The sequence below is a fragment of the Caretta caretta genome, chromosome 19, assembly GCF_965140235.1.
Source record: "Caretta caretta isolate rCarCar2 chromosome 19, rCarCar1.hap1, whole genome shotgun sequence".
Taxonomy (NCBI): domain Eukaryota; kingdom Metazoa; phylum Chordata; order Testudines; family Cheloniidae; genus Caretta; species Caretta caretta.
The window spans coordinates 7,799,411-7,821,064 of record NC_134224.1 but is presented as its reverse complement, the minus strand read 5'-3'; the positions used below and the strand labels follow the sequence as shown (position 1 = coordinate 7,821,064).

The window sequence follows — 21,654 nt, the reverse complement described above, 5'->3', positions numbered from 1 at the left end:
CCGAGCGGCGCGCGCCGCGTCCCGGGGAGACCCAGCAGCGCAGCCGCTCGCGCTCCGGGCCGGCGAGATGGAGCCGGCCGCCGCTGGGGAGGGCTCGTCCGCGGGTGGCCAGGAGGCCGGGACGCCGCAGCGCTGGGAGGAAGCCAAGACTTTCTATGACAGCCTGACCCCTAGAAAGAAACCCAAACCAGTAAGAGCCTTTCCTTTCCTGCTGGGGCTGGGACCTGGGGGGCTGGGGCAGCAAACCCTCCCCGTGCCGGGAGCAGGGGCCAACCCCCAGGATTTGAGCCACCTGGACACCCCCCTTCTTCCCCCCGACCTTTTGCATCGATCTGCTGCGATGCCTTTGCAGGCTGGCTTGCCGGGGCCCCATCTGCCTGGGCCCTGGGAGGACGGGACCCTGAGCTAGGTTGCTCCTGCCCTGCTCCCTGGCCGCAGGGGAGCGGCTGGACGCATGCCAGGTCCCCTGGGTGCCTGTCACAGGCAGAGCATGCCCGATATGCCATCGTAGCCAAGGCAGGAGATGCCCAGCCCAGGCCCAAGCTCCGTCTGTGACCCACCTTCTCGTCCCTGTTGCTGGAGTGTGGGCGCCCACGTAAAAGGGGGTGGGTTGAGGATGGGTGAGGCTGAATCTCCTGGCAGCTCCAGTCGGGCAGCTAATGTCATTTGAACTTGGCTGCTCCTGTTCAGTCTCATTGGCCTGTGCCCTTCGGCTAAGAGCCCTGTGTTATCTAATGGGCACTGAGCTATAAACCCCTCCGGCACAAGTTTAATAATAGAAACTCCCACAACCAGCAGAACCTCCACAGGAACCGTGGGCTGGAAAACAAGGTGTAGAAACCCGCCTGCCTCCAGTTACCTGTGGTCAGGAATAAACTTCCCTGCCGGCTGCTTGTTTGTTAAATGCCCCTTCTGGGGTTCTTACGCCTGCCTCTGGAGCATTAGCTACTGGCCACTGACTGAGAGAGACAAGGTCCTGGAGCCAATGGACCCCCCGCCCCCCTCCCGGCCGCCCCGCCGTCTGGTCCAGTCTGGAAATTCCTGTGTTCATGGTGCTGCAGGCCTGCCCCGTGATAAGCCCGGAGCGCATGTCCTAGCGGCTCCCAGTTAACATTTCTGTCTCACACCTGTAACCTCAGGTGTGAACTCAGACAGAGAGAGACTTGGCAGGCTGTAGTTCTGTGGAGCCCTGCCAGCCCTGGGCATCGTCTCCTGCAGACACATTCCTTGCGTGGAAATCTTGTTTGGCTCCTTGAATCCTGCAAATGGATGATGGTCGCTGGCTTTAGCCTTCACAGCTGTAGTGGGAACTGAGAGGGGATAAGCTAGCCTGGGTTATAACAATGATCCTCTGCCCCCTTTCATGCAAGGCTCTGACAGCTTCAGCTATTAATGCGGCCTCTCAACACCCTCAGAAGTGAGTAATCAGTATTATGATCTCCATTTGACAGATGGGGAAACTGAGGCATGGAGCAGTTAAGTGAGTTGCCCACAGTCAGTGGCAGAGCTGGGACCAAAAGCCAGGCGTCCTGATTCCTAGTCCTGGGGTCTGGAAAACACACCCTCTCTCTGACCACATTGCCAGGAATCTGCTCTGTGGGATCTGCCCTGACTCCATGCCCAGCTCACACTCCTGCCCCAGGGGCTGGCTTCAGGCAGGCTGTGAGGAGCAGGCACCAAAGCCATGCAGAGAGCTCCCATTGCAGCTCCCTTGCGCTCAGACGCAGCTGGGCACGCCCTGAGAGGCAGCTGTCACAGCCCATGATGAATGGGTGCAAGGCATTTCCCTGTCTTATTTATATAGTGTTTTGAAAACCCATAAACATCCCAGCCATCGCAGTGAACTTTAATCTGACCCCTGAGTGCTTGCGGGGGGGGCAGGGATTTGTGGTCTGTTTAACAGATATTTCTAGGTATCAGTAGTCTGTCTGTCATCTGTTCTGTCCCTCCATCTGCCCGCTGCCTTCGCAGGCCCAGGGGACATGCCTGTCCTCTCTGCTGGGAGCGGTCTCCATGTCCGAGCTGGGATCCTGGAATGACGCCAGCTGACCCCACAGCTCTGCTGCTTGTTGGATACAAGACCAGGCTAGAGAGACGGGTGAAGAGACTCTGGGGCTTCTTACAGTCCCAGGAGCAGGTTGGGGGGGGGGGCGCAGGTGGGGAGGGGGTTGATGATGCTTATAGTAAGCCCTTGATTTCCATAGCCTCGGAAGTGAATGCGGAGTAGGCAGGAAGAGGGTGACGTTGTGGGGCTGTAAACAGCTAATTGGGGTCACGGGTGCATTAAATTGGGCCCAGAGGCACCTAGGCTTTGAGGCACCATTCCGTCCAGCCCCGCCACTTCTTCCAGGCCCCATCTATTCTCTTCCTCCCAATTCCACTCCTTTTCAGTGCTCTTCCCAGTGGGCCCCTGTCAGCCCCCACTCCCCACAGCAGTGATGGTTCTCACTGCTGCCTTGGGTCTCCCTCCAACCACTAGGGCTGGGTCAGGAATTAGACCCATCATTCCATGATGCTTACAATGCCTTTTAATGGCCTCATAACCCTCTCCAGTGACCAAGGGGCAAAAATTCTCCATCTGTAAATAGCGTACAGAACCAAGGCAGTCCCTGGGGAAAATGAGTTTTCCCTTCAGGTGCTGCTCCCTTCCCCTCTCTCCTTAGGAGAGTCCCACCTCTGCCACCAAGTATAACTGTCCCCTTGCCCAAAGTCACGCCGCTCCGGCCTTTCCCTGAAGAATAAATCCTCTTCACCCTCCTCAGAGGGCTGACCCCTTGTCCATGTCTCCAAAGGATCTGAACCCATTTGTCTTTGCTACCACCTGGTGCTGATGCTGCCTGGCCCCCGTTTCCCCCCGCCGGCATACAACTGGTCCCAAGACAGGACTCTGGAACTAAATCCTCCTGAAGTGTTGGAGAAGGAGCTGGAATCCAGAGCTGGACTGGATCCAGATTTCACACCGGATCCCTATCCCTCTAATGGACCAAACCAAAATGCCAGATCCAGGCATCTCTGAACTTGGAGGGTCTGAATCCAGATCAACGTCTCAGTTGTGTTGGTCAGGCCCTTCGTTACACAGAAGCCTTTGAGAACTACTCTGCAGGGATTGATGGGTGCAAAGCGTCTGGAGATGGGAAAGTAACAAGCTCCAGCAGTCTGGGGGCCCCTGCTGAGAAGAAGAGTCAGTAAGAGTCACTCACAGCTATGCAGTGGTGGTCCTGTTACAGCTTGTGGCTTGGCTCAGGGGCAGCTGTCCCCCAACTCCTGCAACTGACATCCCAGAGAAAGGGTTTTCTTGAGGGTGCATTTGCATTCCTCAGAGTGACACCGGCACAGCTGGGCTCCAGCCTCAGGTCGTATTAATTTTTCATCATTTTTGTGTTCATAAATATAGGCCCAGATTCTCAGCTGGGGTAAATTGGATATTGTGACAGCCCAGTCTTGGCCGACACGCCAATGACTGAACCGCCAATCTCTTGAGCTAAAAGCGTGAGCTGCTACGGCTTGAGCTAAAGCTTTCTAAGGGGCATTATCACAGATTAATTTTCCCTGTGGATCAGACACAGCCCTGGGCCCTGGAACGCACGCTCATCAGTGTTGCGTCACACCAGCTGAGGCTCTGGCCCACAGCATAATTTAGTAGTAACAATAAATGACTGTGACCCTAACACCGGTTTAAAAGAGATCACGTTTTCATTCCCCTGGGGAATACAGTGTTCAGTTCTGCACCCCTGGTGATCAGAAGGTTATGGACAAACTGGAGGGACTTCAGAGAAGAGCAAGAGAAATGATCCGAGAGGTTAAGGCACCTGCGAGGAAAGCATGGAAATGCCTATTGTGGTGATGGCCCCCAGTGGGGAGACAAGTTTGCAACTATTTGAGAGGAGGATGAGGGATGACATAGGCTGGCATGAAGGGTAGAACCAGGGGAAGTGGGGGGGGGGGGGGAGGAAGGAGATGAATTAAGAAAGGGAAAATGTAGGGTGAATGCCCAGAGAAACTTCCTGACAGTGAGACGATGGAATTGGGTCCCGGAGGAAGGGAAGAATGCCCCATTGCTTGGAACAGTTAAAACAAGACTGGACAATGTACTAGTCATTCGGTGCTAGGGAACGGACATACCCCAGCTGGAAGGACCTTATGGGTTTTGTCCTATCGGTGAACAGCCTATCGGTGCCAATTCAGATCGGGCTGCCCGCTCCTGAGCTGTCTGGGAGATGCCAGGCTGGACACCTGCAGGCTCTCTCAGGAGCTGCCCAAGGCCATGGCAGCTGCCCACTGAGTGGCAAACACAAGTCCTATCTGGAGATACCAAGTCAGGGCAGTGCTTTGTGCTACAATGCTCCATTTTCCCAGGATGTCGTCTGCCTGCTTCTCAATTCGTCACCTTCAGCCTTGCCTGCTCCTTGCCTATGTTCAAGGTGTTCCTCTGTCTGGCTGCGTGGGACGTGTCTCCCACGAGTTGGGATTTCCCCTCAGTTCCTGTAAAGTTCAGGGATCTCTGCACGTTCCTTGGTGCCCTCATGGGAGCCAGCACCATATATGCTCCAAACTCCTGTATTGACTGGAAGTCATATCTCCGGTCTGGGTTTTCGGTGGCATCCGGGATTTCCGGGGCTTGGCCATCAACTCTTGGCAGGGTAGTTAGGAATTGTAACCACAGCAGCTCTCGTGTAACAGGATTAGGTGACCGGATTAGAGGAGTGCCATCTGGTGCAATGTTTGAAGCTGCCTTTGCTGGAAGGGATCACTTGCAGTTATAAGTATCAAGGTTGAAATACATAGACGCCCTGGAAATCCTGGCAGAATTGTCTCAGCCCTTCATCCTTTGGAGGAGGATAAAGCTGTGCTGGGTCTTTCAGATGAAACCTTTGTTCTGCCTGTGCTTGGAGGATGTTAATGCTCCCTTGGTGCTTTTTTTAAGAGCATGTGCCCCCTTCCCCCTCTCTGGGATCCTGGCCAAAATTCCTGTTCTGTGTGCCGCTGGCTATCGTTCTCCACCCCAGAGTTGGCCGCATTTCAGCGGTACTGAGTATACATCATCTGTGAAGTGCTGTGGGATGAGAGGTGCTATAGAAACGTACAATATTATTAGTTTTAATAATTCCCCCTATCATTTCTCCATTTTTCTTTCTGTATTTGAAGGGTTTTTATGTTAACATAGCTCTGTTTAGGGATTCAAGCTTGTCTAAGAAAATACAGACTGCGTGGGAGGGTAGGGGCGACTGGTAAGGAATTATGGGAGCTGTTGGCTAACACTGGGATAGTGGCTTAAAGGCAGCAGGTACTTTCCAGACCGCTAGCCCAATGACTGCTTGGGAGGAGGATTAGACCTACATCTGCAGTTCCCAAAGGTTTAAATCCCCTTTTAGCATCTCCCTGCATTGCACTGTTTGCTGATGGCTAGTGCTTCCTACCTAGTTGCCCTTCTGTCCTTGTCTTAAGATGCTGAGTCCAGACATGAACAGAACCCTAGAAGACAGCTCCATCTTCCCCTTCACTATCCTCCTATAATATTTCTGTTAAGCTCTTTATTAATCCTCTGCTGAAAGGGGCTAGATGGAGCCTTTGGTCTGATCCTCCAATGGCAAAGGAAGAGGATAGAACAGCTGTTCTATTTTTTTTTAAATTCCAAAATGCAGAATTCAGTTTGATTCAGCTCAGCAAAGCCCTCGAGCTGCTTTCCAGACACTGTTTGATGACCAGCATTAACTGACCTTGAGGATAAACAGTGTTTGTTCTGAACTATCCAGTCTCCTGGCCCCAAGGATCCCCACTCGGCTGATGGTCACGCTGGGGTGGAATACTGCCTAGGGTCCCATGTGGTCTGACAGCGAATATGAAGTGTGGCTAGGAGGTCACGAAAGAAGACAACTGTTTGTTAGGAGGAGAAGAAGCTCAGTCTAGTGGTTAAAGCACAGGAATGGGAGTGTGCGCTCCAGGGTTCTTTTCTTGCTTCTGCCCCAGGATTGCCATATGACTGTAGGCAAATATCTTGCTCTCCAAGCCTTGGTTGCCCATTTGTAAAGTAGAGATAAGAGCTGACTTCCCCCAGACGGAAAGGTTGTAAATAGATCAGGTAAAAAATAATCGATGGAACAATTTTATATTAAAAAGGCAGTTTTATCATATTCAAAATGTGTCTTGGGGGGTGGGCTGGTTTTGTGACACTTCTCAATGGGGGGGGGGAGTTGAAACATGTCAATAGTGCCCCTTTGATTTCATTTGGACTTGTATTAAAATGTGAATTTAAATATTCTGTTAATGTGATGTGTATAGCGGCCACTTAATATTGCAATATAAAAGTTGCATTGAGGTGACTTATTGAAACATTTAGTTTTTTTGCTCCCAAAATCAAAATTTTGGGGCTATTTGTCTTGTGGGGACTTCAAAATTTCTGACTTTGCTCCGAATTGGAACAAAAATGTATTGTAACGGTTGGCATTTCCTACAGAAGGGGGAATTCCGTGAACTGACCAGCCTGAATTGTGAAGCTTAATTCATGAACATGTACAGTCCTCCTACAGAAAGTGTTCTAGAGGTGCACAGTATTTAGCAGGCGTGAACAGGATTCGACAGGTGATATGTCCCCAGATGGTGGAAGAGGGATGATGCCGGACAGCTCTGCCTGCCCACTGACGCGCTACAAAACAGCAGGGACTACGTCAGAAATGTAGGGTGGGATACAACTGAGTATCTGGCTTAATGATCCATTTCTTGCTGCGCTTATTACCTCTGAAATTTACCTTTGGGGGGGCCTGTACCTTTAAATGGCAAGGAGCCAACCGGGAGCATCTTGTAAATAGCTACACAAGATGAGGGCGTAATTGGCGCATAGACCTACAGGCAAGGTGTGGGCAGCACAGAGATCCATGCATGTATGAAAGCACAGCCAGATTTCTCTGTGCCATACCACGCCAATCCCAGCGTCTTTGAAAAGGCACATGGAATGGCTTTCCAGAGCCCCCTGAGTTTGTCTGATCAAACTAAGTGGTTGTGACATTCACAACACTGACCCAGTTTCATCTTGCAGGAAATTCTTAAACAGCTATAAGTGGAGGATGCATTTCCCTGCTGTCCGTCATGTACCAGGAAGCGGATACAAATGTCCTATAGCCCATCTTGGTTTACCCAGAAAACTAATTTAGGTAATAGCAGCTGTGCCCATGAACTGGATTAACTGCCAAAGGCTAGTGACGAACTGACTTGGGACCTCTAATAGTTATTAATTAATGTCTTCGCTCATAAATGACCCATGACACTGGAGTTATTAATGCAAATTAGAGTTAAGAGCTGGCCCATGACTAGTTAATAACTAAGGCCCCCTGGGTAACCGATCTTAAAATGGTAAATTTGCTACTATTTGCCACATGTGAATTATGTATTTGGTGTGCTATGCTACTAGGCCAAAATCCTGGGCTAGTGGGAGCGAATGAATTCTCCCCTCTATCTTACATTCTGTTGTGGTCCCCCATGACCGTAATATCTGCGGTCCTAGATAGCCACGCCAGCAAAGCCCAGGAGAAGTCATTTTAGGGAACAACAGTCCATGCGCATCCCTGCAGAACAATCCCGAATCCTCTCTGGTGCATCTGTGAAGCTCGGTGGAGTGCTGGAGAGGAGAATTTTGTCCCATTGTTTCAGCTATATGGAGAGGGTCCTGTTGGTTTCAGGTCACTGTCCTGGTGCATGAACACTGCTTAGGGACACTTTCAGTGTTTATTGTCTGCAAGGCAGTTTTCTGGGCTGTATAATTAGCCTGGCAGCATCTGCCTAAATCGCTCTGTTAACTGGCCTTGATCCTGCTGAGAGAGGAGTAGGTGGGTTGTGCTAATGCACGGAGGCAGGTGACTCTTCATCCCAGCTGGCTGCAAGGGAGGTGGGAGTGACTCTCTCGGGGTGGTAGAGGATCAGGGCTGAACAGGCTGGAGAGAAGGCCCAAGCCTTCAGAGCAGCCGAGCCTGCGGAGAATCGTTGAGCTAATCTCTGTTCTCGTGTTGCTGTTTTTAATAAAGCCAAATGCTGGGGGGTGAGTTTGGATTTTGCAGAGCATGTGGACTGTGTTCGTATAGCAGGCTGGGAAAGACATCAGCTTACCTACCTCTACCAACTGCAAAATAACAATACTGGCCAGGACAACCTAGTAAACAGGAAGTCTAGAAATCGGAGCTGAAATAAACCAAGAGGAACATTGAAAATCTCACACTTAGGTACTTTTGAAAAAAGTCTTTAAGCACCTAAGTGCCTAAATCCCATTGGAAATCTTGCTAGGTGCCAGTCTGCATTGCTAGATGCCTGAATCTCTTTGAAAATCTGACCCTTAAGCACGTCAGTTCCTAAACTCCATTGACTTTCAATGAGACCGGCTCTTAAGTGCCTAAATGACATCTGAAAATGGGACTGAGGCACTTAAATCACTTAGGCACGTTTGCAAATTTTGCCCCTATTGGGGTTGGTCCCATCTAACACACTGTTCCATACTGTCTGGTTTCTAGTTTTCACTGTCTCCGTGTAATAACCCACACCCTAAGATACCCCACCCCCAAATCTTAACCTCTTGCCATAGGTTTTCATCCAGGTTCAGCCCCCCGCTCCCAAACCTCTTTACATGAAATCACGGGAAACCTCAAATCTGACATGTATGCTGCAGTTCACTGAACACACACACACTCGCATTTCAAATCAGCTCTGATAAGAATGGACCCAGCCCCCTTAGCTGGTTTCTCGAGATGAACAATAAGACGGTTGTAGCCCGGCCATGTCATCTCTCTAATATTGATTTAAGCTAAAAATTCCTAAACAAAGAGTGGGATCAGTCAAGCCAATGCACTCAGCATAATGCATCAGTAATACCCTGCAATCAGCTAAGCTGCTGTGTCCCAGAGCATAAAAATCCCTTACCCTACGCCTCTGTATGTGCCCGAGATGTCACATTGAGATTTTGGGGCCGTTTTGAAAGCCCAGTGGGCCTGATTCTGCTCTCAGCTATGCCGCTGCAACTCCACTGGTGAAATTGGGAGCAGGGTTTGGCCCAGTCTTTCTCAGGACAAAGGAACACAAGAAGCTAGATTGTTCCCCAGCGTCAACCTGATTTATTGCATTGGGTTTGTTTCCAAGGAGTGGGCCCGAGAAGTCCATGGCAGCATCGCTGCTAACCACAGCGTGCTCAGCTGTTGTCTGACCTAGGATTCAGAGATTCTCTGCCAGTTCTGGCCCTCTCCCCCTATAGACGGTCTCTGATGTGCCGGAGAGAACTCTGAAAGTGGCAGGGGGGTGTCTCATTTAAAATTTCCCCACCAAATGAAAGAGGCCAGGCTGGTTTCCCTGTCTCAGGTGGAGTTCTCTTCCTCCTCCTCCTGGACACTGCTAAACCATGAGTGGTAGGGATGACTTATTCCTGGAGGCCATAAAAATACTGTCCAGGAGCCAGGCTTTGCTTTCTCTGCAAGTGCCTCTCTTTTTCTCTCCCCCTGCCCCCAATACTGTCACAGGCTTTACTGCAGGCAAGGAGGGATCGGCTTTGTTAGATTCTTGGCAGCACATCGCTGGGGTGTCTGCAGAAGAGTCACCGTTCAGGCTTCGCTTCCAATTATTTTGTCAACCAGCGAGTTGCCACGGAGAAGCCATTTTGCTTTTGAGAAGCCACAAGCCCATCACAACTTCGCCTCCGTGGCTGGCGTGAGATTAATATCCTCTCGCCGACTCAGAGCTGAGAGTGTAAACTCCTCTGGGGGAGATGGTGTCTTCATCCCCTCTGCAAGATGCCAATGCCACCTCCAGCACAATAGACGTGTCAGGGCCCAAGCCACGCCTAATGGAAGTCCATGAAAAGCCTCTTCTTGATTTCTCCGTGGGCTGTAGATCAAGTCTTTAAAGATTAATAACATTTGCTAATCAATGGTGGTTTGGCTCACCCTGGGCTTGTAATACCTGTTCACTGCCTTCCAGCCAGACACAACAGCCTTTCTCAGGCACTTTCCAGGCATCGCCGGCACTGGTTGGTTTTGATGCCTGGGACAAAGTCTTTATAATAGCTTAGTTCTGGCTGAACTGGCATGGTCTGTAATGGTTTCTTCCCAGTGTTGATGGGAAGCCCCAAGCATTGCTAATGCACTGTGTCAAGTAGTTTTCCTGACTCCCTCCCCAACGCAGTGCTTAGTGTTTTAAAATTACCCAGAAGTCCCTGTTTGCAGCACCGTGAATGCCAGGTGCCCCGTGAATGCCAGAATGAGGGGGAGGGATACTTCTGTCTGTTGAAGTTTTGCAGCATCCCAGGAGACAACCAGCTATTCTGTTCATTTGATGCCCCTGCCATAACTTCATAATTTGGTATAGAGACACCCTAGGGACCAAATTATGCTTGTTGTAATCAGGTGCCATGCATGGTCTTCAGCTGAGTTGCACTCATGGACACCAGGTCTGAATTTGGCCTTTAACGTCAAAGGACACTAGATGCTGCATGAAACCAGGAGGCAAAAACCCATCACATTCTATGTGAGATGGCCCCCAGAGTTCCTTCAACTGGAAACATGGAGAGGTTTTTCAACAGTTGGGTGGGTGCCAAGTGACCGCTGATGAAGAGTGCAGGGAATGGAAATGTCTCCGCTCAGAGGGGCCATGGGACTGAGGATGCTGATCCTAGAAATCTCTTGGCTCGGAGAAGCCCCAGAATGCAAGGAATGGAAATGTTCCAGCTCAGAATGAACTCTGGGGTGAAGTGCTGACAAGCATTGGCTCCCTGCCTATAACCTTAAAGCAAGCAATATAGATTTGTGTGTGATTCCCAGCACACAGTCGCCCCCCCCCCCCCCAAGTGAAATGGAAGCAATCTGTGTATGTGAATCTTGGGCCCAGAGGGCTATGCTAGATGGAGTTTAATCAGAAGTGAGAAGATTGGGATGGGTTTGTTTTTAATAGATACATGCCCAATCCCTACATTCTGATCTAGAGAACGATCCAGAACTGATGTTCCTCGACTTTGGAGAGGGGTGGACTTGGTGCTCCATTTCTGGCCTGGCATTTGATGATACCCCTGCATGCTGGAACTGGGTCCATAATCATGTGACCATTGATGGAAAATAAGTATTAGTGATGCAATTTCTGTCTCTCTCTGTCATGCAGCCAAAGCCTGAGAATGCAATAACAATCGCAGTCTCCTCGCGGGCTCTGTTTCGCATGGAGGAAGAGCAGAAGATTTACACAGAGCATGGGGTGGAGGCATATGTGAAATACCAGCTGGACCATGAGAATGAACCCTTCCTACCTGGCGCTGCCTTCCCATTTGTCAAGGTGAGCACCATTGCTCCAGCCCCCTGAGATCCTCTGCCTTTCCAAGCTCCCCCACCACCGGAGCAAGGCACAAGGACTTAGGCTCATGGTGTCCTGGATAAAACTGAAGGTAAACACCAACCTTAGAGAATTCTGCTCTCATCCCTGTGTTATCAATCTAGAATAGCTGTATTGGCTACAATGGGAACTGCTCTGGATTCCCACTGGTGTAAGAGAGAGAGCAGAATTCAGTTCAAAGAATCTAGAAAACCTTGGGAGAGAAGGAAAATACTCTGAGAAAACTTTAAGGGTAATGGCTTCCACTGAACAGCACGGATTAGAACTGAAAAATTCATCTTGAGTAAAAATCTTCCCAACGGCCAGCTTTTTAGATGTGCCCAAGGAGTCATGGGCTGTACTTGTTTTGTGTCGTGTAGAAGATTTGATTAGACCCTTCCTCTGCCTTTTGAAGGCCATGGAGGAAGGAGATATGGATGCTCTTCTGACAGGGCTGTCTTCTCTGAAAGCACCTGAGCATCCGTATTTCAGAGAGAAAGCAATGGAGTTAGTGGATGGATGGATGGATGGATGGAGTATGGGGAAGATGGGGCAGAAGCAGGAGTAGCTAATACTGTCGAATTTATTTTTAAAAGATGAGAACTTAGGAGACACATACATCATGGGGAAACAAATTGCTAACTCCCCTTGAGGGACAGACCTAAATGGGTTCCTTCCAACCTTTGGTATCCTCTGTTCATGGACACGCAGATAGTAGTAGAGGGCATATAGGAACACGTTGACTATAAGCAGACAGAGCCACATGTAAATCAGTGGGCATCAGGTTTCAGCTCGTTCACTTCTCTTGTTAAGGAGCATGTGCATGAGCTGGTGGCTAGATCACTCTTCCCTCTTTCTTTGGACTTGTAGGCCCTTGAAGCTGTCAACACTCAGTTGCGAGAGCTCTACCCCGACGGTGAAGAACTCTTTGATATTGTCCTCATGACTAATAACCACGCCCAGGTCGGGGTCCGCCTGATCAACAGCATCAATCATCACGGTAAGCACCGAATGACCCTGAGCCAGAACCATTTAAATGACCTGGGAGCTGGTGGCCACTGGGTCTTTGGTTAGTGGCTGTGATGATGGAGAAACTGGAGGGCAAAGCTTTATCTTCTGTTCCCCGCGCTATTCCGTTAAACAACCCAGCAAGCCCCAGTCTCCTGTGGCTTAGGCTAAAGATGGTTGTAGACTAACCCTCTCCAGTCTTCAAGGGTACCAATAAAATGTGATCCAGCTCTGAATCAACCTTGCTTCTGGTTTGGTAAATGGGGGTTTGGCAACATCTGCCCCATTTTGGGCCATCTCTTCTTGGGACGATTAAGCCAAAATCAGAACAGCGTATGCAGTTCCTGGGCACTTGGATGGAATGAGACCTGGATCAAACCACACCTGGGTACTTTCCAGGGTCAAAAGCCATCTGATGAGTTTCTGCCAAACTCAAACCAACCTTGATTTTGCCATCTCCCTAGTTTAGATCTGAGTTCTTGGTGCGAATAACCCTGGGAACAGAAGGAATGATAGGAGGGTAGAGAAGCAGTATAATAATAATTAGCTCTTGTCTAGCACTTTGCATCGGTAGAGCTCAAAGTGCTTTACAAGCAGGTCAGTGACATTATCCCCATTTTACATATGGGGAAACTGAGGCAAGGGGCAGTGAAGTGATTTGCCCAAAGTCACTCCACAGGCAAGTGGCAGAGCTGGGATTAGCGCCCAGGCCTCCTGAGTCACAGCCTATTCTTCTAGCCACTAGGCCGCCCTGTCTCTATAGATGTCAATATTGAATTAATACCATGTGCCCCTTTGGGGCTTTCCTGGGTCTGGGAGGAGGATGGCTCACAGGAGGACACTGCTAAGTGTAGTGTGGTGCAGGGGCTCGGTGAAGGGGTTATTGACAGGTGTCGGGAAACCAGTGTCAACAGCTACTAGGTATGAGGCGTTGTGTCCAAGTGGAACTACTGCGTCAGTATCTGTGACAGGGCTGGCCTGGGCATCATCGTTGCCAGCAGCCACGGGGCCCCCCACCCTTCTGGTGGCCAGGCTGCCCTGTGCTCATTTGCCGTCTCTTTCCTCTGGCCTGGCATCAGAGGGGGAGCAAATCCCCACTCTGGTTCACTGCCCCACCAGTGGCAGCTGCTGGGGCCCCCTGCACGCCATAGGGCTGGATAGCCGTCTGGGCCCTTGCTGGGCCATGCCAGCTAATCTGGTGCATCCGGCCATCCTCAGATCTGTTCATCGAGAGGTTCTGCATGACGGGAGGGAACAGCCCCACTTGCTACCTGAAGGCCTATCACACCAACCTGTACCTCTCCTCTGATGCCGAGAAAGTGAGTGAGGCCATTGAACAGGGTGAGTCTGCCGGTCAAACCCTGGGTGGCAGCGGGTGGGGGGCACGCTCTAGGAGAGCGGTGTAAGGACCAGCAGCCCCGGGATCTCCATCCAGCGGGGTAGCGGAGGCGTCCCACACCCTGCCTCCATCACACCCCTGCCCTTGCTGAGGCGACGTGGGCCCTCTCGTTTCCATGGAAACGGCAGCATTCGCTGACATCTATAGCTTCTCAAAGTGCAGGTGGGCTGCTCTCCTCAGCTGGCTGCTGGATGGATACTGACTCCTTCCGTGCCGGTGGGAACAGCTGAGGAGCTGAAAGCACCTATAAGATATGCAGAGACAAATGATGGAAACCCATGTACGTTCTGCAATCTTTGCTCCCCCCGGCCGCCCCCAAATCCCCACTAAATACATGGAGGGAGGCTGGCACCTAAACAGAACACTAGACCCTTTATCCAGAGGCTCACGTCTTCACCTAGGTATCTAAGTGCCTCTGGCTTTCCTAAATGCTGATGTGAAGGTCCAGATGCAAGTGTCCAACGTAAGGACTGGTGTTGGAGTGTCCCCGCTCTGTAAAAACAACGAGGAGTCCTTGTGGCACCTTAGAGACTCGCAGATGTATTTGGGCGTAAGCTGCTCTGTGTGTGTGTCCAGTTCTGTTGCTCGGCTCCGCAGTAGGAGGACCTGGGAAGCGCAGTCGGGAGGAGCCGTGCCGCCTGCCACGTTTTTCTCTCTCGTTCCCTCCCCCAAGGAATCGCCGCAGCCACCATGTTCAGCCCCAGCAAAGACGTGAAAGTGTCGGAGAGCCAGCTGCGGGTGGCGTTCGACGGGGACGCCGTCCTCTTCTCGGACGAGTCGGAGCAGATTGTGAAGGCGCACGGCCTCGACATGTTTTTTGAACACGAAAAGGCTTATGAGAACAAGCCGCTGGCCCAGGTACGGCCGATCGCCCCCCGACCCGCCAGCCCCAGGAACCAGGTCTGGGGCAGGCAGCGCTGGGAATGGGCTGACGGCTCCAGCAATTCCCACTCCATTAGCCCTGAGCACAAGCCGAAGGGCCAGAGCGGGATGAGGCTGATGCTGGGTTTCTGAGTTTCATCTGGGTTTCGTCTGGCTTCGAAAGACAGGGGAGCTCAATGGGAGTTAGGTGCCTAAATAGCTCTGAGGATCTGGGCCTTGGTTCCTATACGCTTGGCTAGAGGATTCCCACAGCAGGGTTAGGGTCTTTCCCAAAGCATGGGGAGTGGGGAAGGGATGAAGGTAGCTGTGAATGACCGTGTCCCTTTGCTTGGGTAGGGGCCACTGAAGGGCTTTCTGGAATCCCTGGGGAAGCTGCAGAAGAAGTTCTACTCCAAGGGGCTGAGACTGGAGTGTCCGATTCGCACCTACCTGGTCACTGCCCGGAGCGCTGCCAGCTCTGGGGCTCGTGCCCTAAAGACTCTCCGCAGCTGGGGACTAGAAACGGACGAAGCCCTGTTCCTGGCTGGAGCCCCCAAGGGTCCGCTGCTGGAGAAGATCCGTCCGCACATCTTCTTCGACGACCAGATGTTCCAGGTGGAGGGGGCGAAGGAGAGTGGCACCATCGCGGCCCACGTCCCGTACGGTGTAGCCCAGAAGCAGAGGCGGATGGCTCAAGAGAAACAAACCAAGAACAGCAAGTAGCCGTAGCTGGCGGTGGCAACTGTGACTGCAGGTGCTCGCTGACCAGGGCACCGCTCGCGGATTGATATCCGGGTCTGAGCGTCTTTGATTAGTATTGAAGTTGCAGCTGCCTTGTCTGGGTGGGTTGAAGGAAAGGTTTCCTTTTGCCTTTGTGTTGCACTTTGACTGTCTCTGTCCCGCCAGCCCCCATCACCACCCATGCCCCATGCATAAAGGTCAGAAGGGTCAACCAATGCCTGAACCCAACTCTGCTACCTTTGCTCCTGTGTCTCCGAATCAGCCATTGCTGACTTGCGCCCCATCGGCTGTCGCGTCTCTGCCCTCGTGCCTAAGCCAGCACCAGCCATTCTGATCCTGCTATGCCTCCCCTGTGTTTCAGGGGCCCATAGAAACCCAGAGGAGCTCACACTTAAGTTCTGCACCAGATGTTGACCACAAAGCTTGGAGAACTTAAACTGAAACCCAGCCAGACTCGAGAAGCCTACAGGAGGGGGGACCTTGCGTTGGACAGGATCTGTGAGAACAGGGCTCTCCTTCTGGGGAACTCATATGCCAGCCCAATTTAAACTTTTGGTGCTCATTAAAAAAAACAAACAGGGAAATTCCCAATCCAAGAACTTTGATATATTAAAAAAAAAAAAAAGTCAAGGCTGACAATGTTTCAATGGAATCCAGCTTACGCGCAGAAACAATGTTACAATATTGTTACAAACCATTTACAGGTTTAAACATTAAATGGTCTGGAAATGAGGTTAAAAGATGCAGCCAATTTCCCACCGCTGTTGCTGCACCCACCCAAACTTAAGTTTGTCTGTGAACGTTTGGGGAAATAGAAAGACTGGTCAACGCTAGATAAGAAAATCTCAAGCCCTATTTCCTAGTCAGTGTTTTGGGCCAATATGTTATGGCCCAAATTCGGGTGCTACTATTAGATACCTAAATCCATAAGGTTGCAGAGGGGTAGCTGCGTTAGTCTGTATCAGCAAAAACAACAAGGAGTCCTTGTGGCACCTTAGAGATGAAAAAAATTTATTTGGGCCTAAGCTTCCATGGGCTAAAACCCACTTTATTAGATGCATGGAGTGGAAAATACAGTAGGGAGGTATAAATTACACAGCACATGAATATACACATGTACATGTGCTGTGTATTTATACCTCCCTACTGTATTTTCCACTGCATGCATCTGATGAAGTGGGTTTTAGCCCACGGAAGCTTAGGCCCAAATAATTTTTTTTCATCTCTAAGGTGCCACAAGGACTTCTTGTTGTTTTTGCTAAACGCATAAGTAACGCCTGGAAAAAAGGCATCTCAAGTTGAGCATCTGAAAATTGAGCCACACAAAGTCAGAAGCCACTTTTCAATATGTGGCTTCCCGGCCTCTGGACCTAGGCTGGGCATTTGTGTAAGTTGAAAGACAGCCCTAACCTATGGGGGGGGAGACACACTTTCTCGAAATCGACAATTACATCAGCTGAGAATTTGAGCCTGAGTGTTTCGTTAGCCATAGCAAAATTCAAGTTTCATTCAACCTGAGGCTACTGGGCAATTGATAACCCTGCTCCTGGCACTTTCCTAAGACCTGTGGTGACTCCTGCAATTGAAAGATGCTGCTAACACAATGGGAAAGAATTAAATCCCCAATTCAGAAAGGAATCCGAGAGCTGTTCTGAAGCCATGTATGGAATTCATTCAACAACATTCTTACTTGAAGGTGCAGCCTGGAGGAACAATAGAAGGTTAAAGATCATTTTAAAAAATACTCCTTCCCCGTTGGTGTGTTCTAGGTAGCACAAGTAGCAATGCCCATGGTTAAGATTGCCTGGCTCTTACCGTTATAAGACCACGTTTTCAATTGCTTAGAACTTAGACCGTTTCATTTGGGCTGAAATTTTCCATGTGAGGTGGCTGCCTCTGGCTGACTTTTTTTTGCACATTTTCAGTTACAATGGTTTGGCCATTTCCAAGGATGGGGGTTCTTATATATCAACTGAAATAATATTAACAATCAACCGCACGCTTCGCCACCAATCCTGTATGTTTATTCCGTGCACTAAATCCTGCTTGGACAATGAAAGCACTGATAAGTTTTAGCTTGTTTCTCTGGTCAGTTTCCCGTTGAGATCCACTCTGCTGCCCTGCTGGGGTTGCAGACACCTCGGGGAAGATTTTTAAATCCAAACCAAGAAGCTTTAAAGAAATGAAATATCACAAAACCATTTCTATTAATATTCAGTTTTATCAAAAGTAGGAGGCGGTTGGGGACGAAACTGTCTGACAGGGACCCTTCCAACCAGCCTGTCGGGATACGTGCAGGGCTTTCATGTGAACATCCAAGGTGCTTCCTGTAGATTGGCATTGACTGACATCTGTGGAAGTTCTGCCAAGTGCAAGCAGTCCAAGTCAGATCGTCGCCCAAGTCTAGAAGGTGACCTTGCAACAGGAACTACAAGTTGTAATGAAGACCAGAACAGTCAGCTAACACTTATGAAGTTGTATTTCTCTGGGTCTGGGACTTGTTGAAATATTGGCATGGGGACAGGGGGAGTGTGTGAGTGAGCATAGCCATCTGCGTGTGTATATGGGAGAGTGATTGTAACGGGTGGTCTTGAGAGTGTGTGTTTGAAAGAGAGAGATTGTATATAGGTGCGTGTGAGTGTGTGAGAGAGAGAGAGAGAGATTGTACATGGATGCAGGTATCTGATTGTGCATGTGCACGATAGTGTTACTTGCGGGGGGTGAGTGAGTGAGAGAGATTATTTAAAAACAGCACTCTGGGGTCGAGAGAGCTTGCCGCTCTCAAAAGAAACCCCAGGCACCGGGGTTTGACCTGCTTGGCAAGCAGAGCTCGGGTCTAAGGTGCCTCTAGCTCAGGGAAAGAGCCTGTGCCCCAGTTCTGGTGGAGACCAGGGGAAGCACGCGGCCGTCAGAGTGCTGCGTGACTTGCACTTTAATTTTGTTTCCAACGCTTAAGACAAACAAAAGAGAGAGAAATGCAGAGGGCCGGGAACAAGTGTATTGGGCAACTCCTGCGTTGCCTCTTCTCATTCGCTGTCAGCACGAGGCAAGTAGACCCAGAACTCGCTTCCCTGCTTGTATTGGGGGGAGGCCCCAGGGGACTCCCCCCAGAATACAGGACTCCGAGAAATGAGGATTCCCCACTGTAGTGCGTGGATCCTGCCTGCATTGAATAGGTTTATTGCCCTACTCATGTTTGACAGCCACCATTCAGGTTTATCCATACTGCTTTCTATGGTGCACCATCGTTGGCTGAGTTGGATTTCACTGCTTTTGTGGCTTGCTTGCTTGTGTCCATCTGTCATCTCCTGGTTCGGGATGGATTTTCCGTCCTGCCAGCAGCCCCCTTGAAAGGTCTCTTAGCTCATCGCGCACTTGGATGGCTTGGTGGCGTTTCTTGCATCGAACCAGCGGCTACTGGGCCCTCTTGGCTGTTGTGTGCGTTTCACTCCTGTGTCCTCTGATGGTTTTATCTGTGAATGAACTGGTGTAGCAAGGGAAATTCCTATGCGTGTTTGTCTGTAATAAACTACAGCCGGTCCTACTTCCTTGTCGCCTGCTGGAATTCTTTTTTTTTTTGGGGGGGGGGGGGGGGGGGCAGGGAATGACAGGCCGCAGAAGTTCTATTTGGTGGCCAGCAAGGAAGGAGTTGATCCCCAGCCCTGGGATCCCCAGCCCTATAAGCCACCCAGAGGGAAGGTGGGAACTGGTTTTAAAGCAGCATTCTGGGCGCTGTAGAAGCATTGGGAAGAGCTGAGGCTCTCCAGACAGTGACTGGAGAAGTGGTGTGTAACCCAAGGTGTCTGGCTCTGTCTGAGCAGCCATCTCCTGTTGTAATTTAGACTCATGCCTCAAGCCCTGGATAAAAATAGCACTTGGCAAAAGACTTCTGTCGAGCAGACCCTCTACCAGTCACTAGAGGGGGATGGGGAGAAAAGGCCTTTTGGGAGGAGATTCGTTTAGAAGCACCAGGTTCGTCTAAACAGCACCGTTGTAGTTAATGTGAGCACCACCCACCGCTTCCCCCTGCCCAAGTACAGCAGCATCGGCATTGGTCAGCCTAAAGCAAATGGGAGATTAGTGGAAAGCATTCTTATGTGCGTTTGTTTTTAGTGCTATTCCTTTCACGCAGTCCCTCCCCAGCCCCGCGTATTCTCATACCAACCGTCTGAAGCTAATTAAACTACACAGCTGGGAGTGTTCAGAGTGCACTAGCAAAGATACAGCCGACGTCCCTGCCTGCGTTCAAGATCTTCCGGTCTCAGCCTCCAGCCTTGGAAACTCCAATGTGCAGGTGGACACCACCACTCAGACAGAGCTCCACTGATCTCAGTGGTCCACACCCACATGGCGCAGCATGCAGGAGCGGGGCCCAACTGGACAGCGGCCTGACGAAGCCTGGGAGTGAATGGGATGCAATGGCAGGCACGTGACTGAGCAGTGACGTTAACTGCCACTAGACCCATGGTTTTGTGTGCAGAGGGTTAATCGTTAGTCCGCTGCCTGTTTCTCACCTTTCTTTAGAGCACCAGAATTCAAGGGGGTTTTGCAACAAACCTATTTTAAAAAGGGATTCTGCAGAAGACCGGGTGGGTGGGGGGGAGCAGATTGATGATTATGCTGTCAGCCATACCCTGTCAGAACCGATGTTAACAAGGTAATCGGTTCTTAGCGTGTGAATAGGCTAAACAACAAGCCGCCCGCGGTGCTGAGACTGGAACTGAAGGTCAAGGTTCTGGTGAGGCTCATTTCCCCTAGAGTGAAACACCACCAATGTCCACGAGGCAGTCGGAGTACAGGCCCGGGCCTGGTCTCGTAGTTCCAGTCCTGGCTCTGCCACTGGCTTGGTTAACATACAGGCAAACTGAGGGGAATATTTACCTGCCTCCAGGTGGGCTGGGGGCGTAGATGTGATGTTTGTAAAGCACTTGGAGATCCTCCTGTGAGAGGTGGTGCATAAACCAAGAGAGAGAGACATGTAACCTGTCTGTTCTTTGTATCCCTGTAGCACCTCAAACCCCAGTCCTGGCTCAGGACCCCCTTGTGCAAGGTGCGGTGCAAATACTGAATGACAAGTGGGCCCTGCCCCATGGAGCTCCCCATGTACGTAATGGAACTTCTGTCTTCACAAGCGCCCAGTGACCTGTGGTTCTGTTCCACAGCCGCTTGCCGGTGTAACAACAAGCCCTTAGGTGAGCGAAAGCTTTTGTGAGCTACTGCTCACTTCATCGGATGCATGAAGTGAGCTGTAGCTCACGAAAGCTTATGCTCAAATAAATTGGTTCGTCTCTAAGGTGCCACAAGTCCTCCTTTTCTTTTTGCGAATACAGACTAACACGGCTGTTACTCTGAAACCTTAGGTGAGCGGTCAGCTGTAGGACATCTGACCTAAAAGTGCAGCCCTCTACGGGCCTGAATGAAAGGGTCCCCCTTTGTTAGCTCATTGCCCATAGCAAAGCCCCAAACCTCTGTGTGCGGTTCAGGCCTGGAGGGGGCCGAGAGCCAGACAGCGAGCGTGGGTTACACCAGGTGCGCTGTGCTATCAGAGGGCAGGTCCATGTCCTCAAACCCACTTTACATCCCTCTGCCCTCTGGGCAGCAAATGTGGGGAGGGGAGCATGTGCATTGCAGCAGTCTCTAATGCAACCACCCGGATTAGCGGGGAAAGGCCATTGATTGATTGAAGGAACCCCGGGATGTCTCTGTGGTCAGAGACCAGGCCGCGGGCACCAGCTTTCAGCACGAGCAGGGCTGCTGCCGGTATCCAGACAGCCTGGCCATCTCGTTCCTTTGATACGGCTATTTATAGCTGTGCTTGCTGATGCCTCTGTCAGGGGAGCCCGCAAATGGTTCCTCAGCCTGAGCTCGGGCGGGCTGGGCTGGGGGTGGGGTACGGGAGGGGGCCGTCTGTGGAGCCAAGTCACAACAGAGCACATGTGGAACTGCTTCGGGCCGCTGACGCAGGAAACCAGTTTCTCCCGCTCCGCCAAGGGTCGGCTCCGTGGTGAGTCCAGCTCCGAAGGAGGATTTACCACCATCCTGTAACCGGCTTCCTCCCTAGTGCCCTCGGGAGAGAGCCAGGGGGGTGGACGAACCTGTGACCATCCTGTGGGCGGGGTGATCGTGTTTGTGAACAGTTGGTTTAGACAGCATCAAACCATGACTTAGCCAGCGGTGTAGACCGGGGTGGATTGTGTACAGCCTGGTGTCCACACCATTAGATAATCACCCTTTAGCTACCAAACTGAAATCAAACATGTTTTTTTTTTTTTCTTGTCCTCTCACCTTTGCTTCAGGGCATTGCTTGGAAGCTGGGCAGA

The 21,654-nt window shown here is 50.9% G+C and overlaps 1 protein-coding gene across 4 annotated transcripts; it reads left to right on the top strand.

Moving 5' to 3' along the window:
- Positions 1 to 18,882, top strand: NT5C1A (5'-nucleotidase, cytosolic IA). Of its 4 annotated transcripts, none has more exons than XR_007353385.2 (7): positions 1 to 190; positions 11,122 to 11,289; positions 12,196 to 12,325; positions 13,552 to 13,674; positions 14,406 to 14,590; positions 14,951 to 16,265; positions 16,565 to 18,882. XR_007353385.2 is itself a non-coding variant. In XM_048825996.2 (7 exons), the coding sequence occupies exons 3-7, from the start codon at positions 11,176 to 11,178 to the stop codon at positions 15,314 to 15,316; spliced, it is 918 nt and encodes a 305-aa protein (XP_048681953.1). In that variant the 5' UTR covers positions 121 to 190; positions 2,793 to 3,353; positions 11,122 to 11,175; the 3' UTR covers positions 15,317 to 16,359. The 4 variants fall into 4 exon arrangements, 3 of the variants coding, with proteins under 3 accessions (XP_048681951.1, XP_048681953.1, XP_074977394.1); XM_048825996.2 differs by lacking the exon at positions 16,565 to 18,882 and adding an exon at positions 2,793 to 3,353 and having other exon boundaries at positions 121 to 190; positions 14,951 to 16,359; XM_048825994.2 differs by lacking the exon at positions 16,565 to 18,882 and having other exon boundaries at positions 14,951 to 16,359.
- The last annotated feature ends 2,772 nt before the right edge of the window (positions 18,883 to 21,654 follow it).

Bases quoted from the DNA above. Each gene is read 5' to 3' on its own strand.
- NT5C1A (XM_048825994.2), top strand. From the start codon at position 68: ATGGAGCCGGCCGCCGCTGGGGAGGGCTCGTCCGCGGGTGGCCAGGAG. The intron at 191-11,121 runs GTAAGAGCCTTT...TCTGTCATGCAG, and splicing joins CTAGAAAGAAACCCAAACCA to CCAAAGCCTGAGAATGCAAT. The intron at 12,326-13,551 runs GTAAGCACCGAA...GGCCATCCTCAG, and splicing joins CAACAGCATCAATCATCACG to ATCTGTTCATCGAGAGGTTC.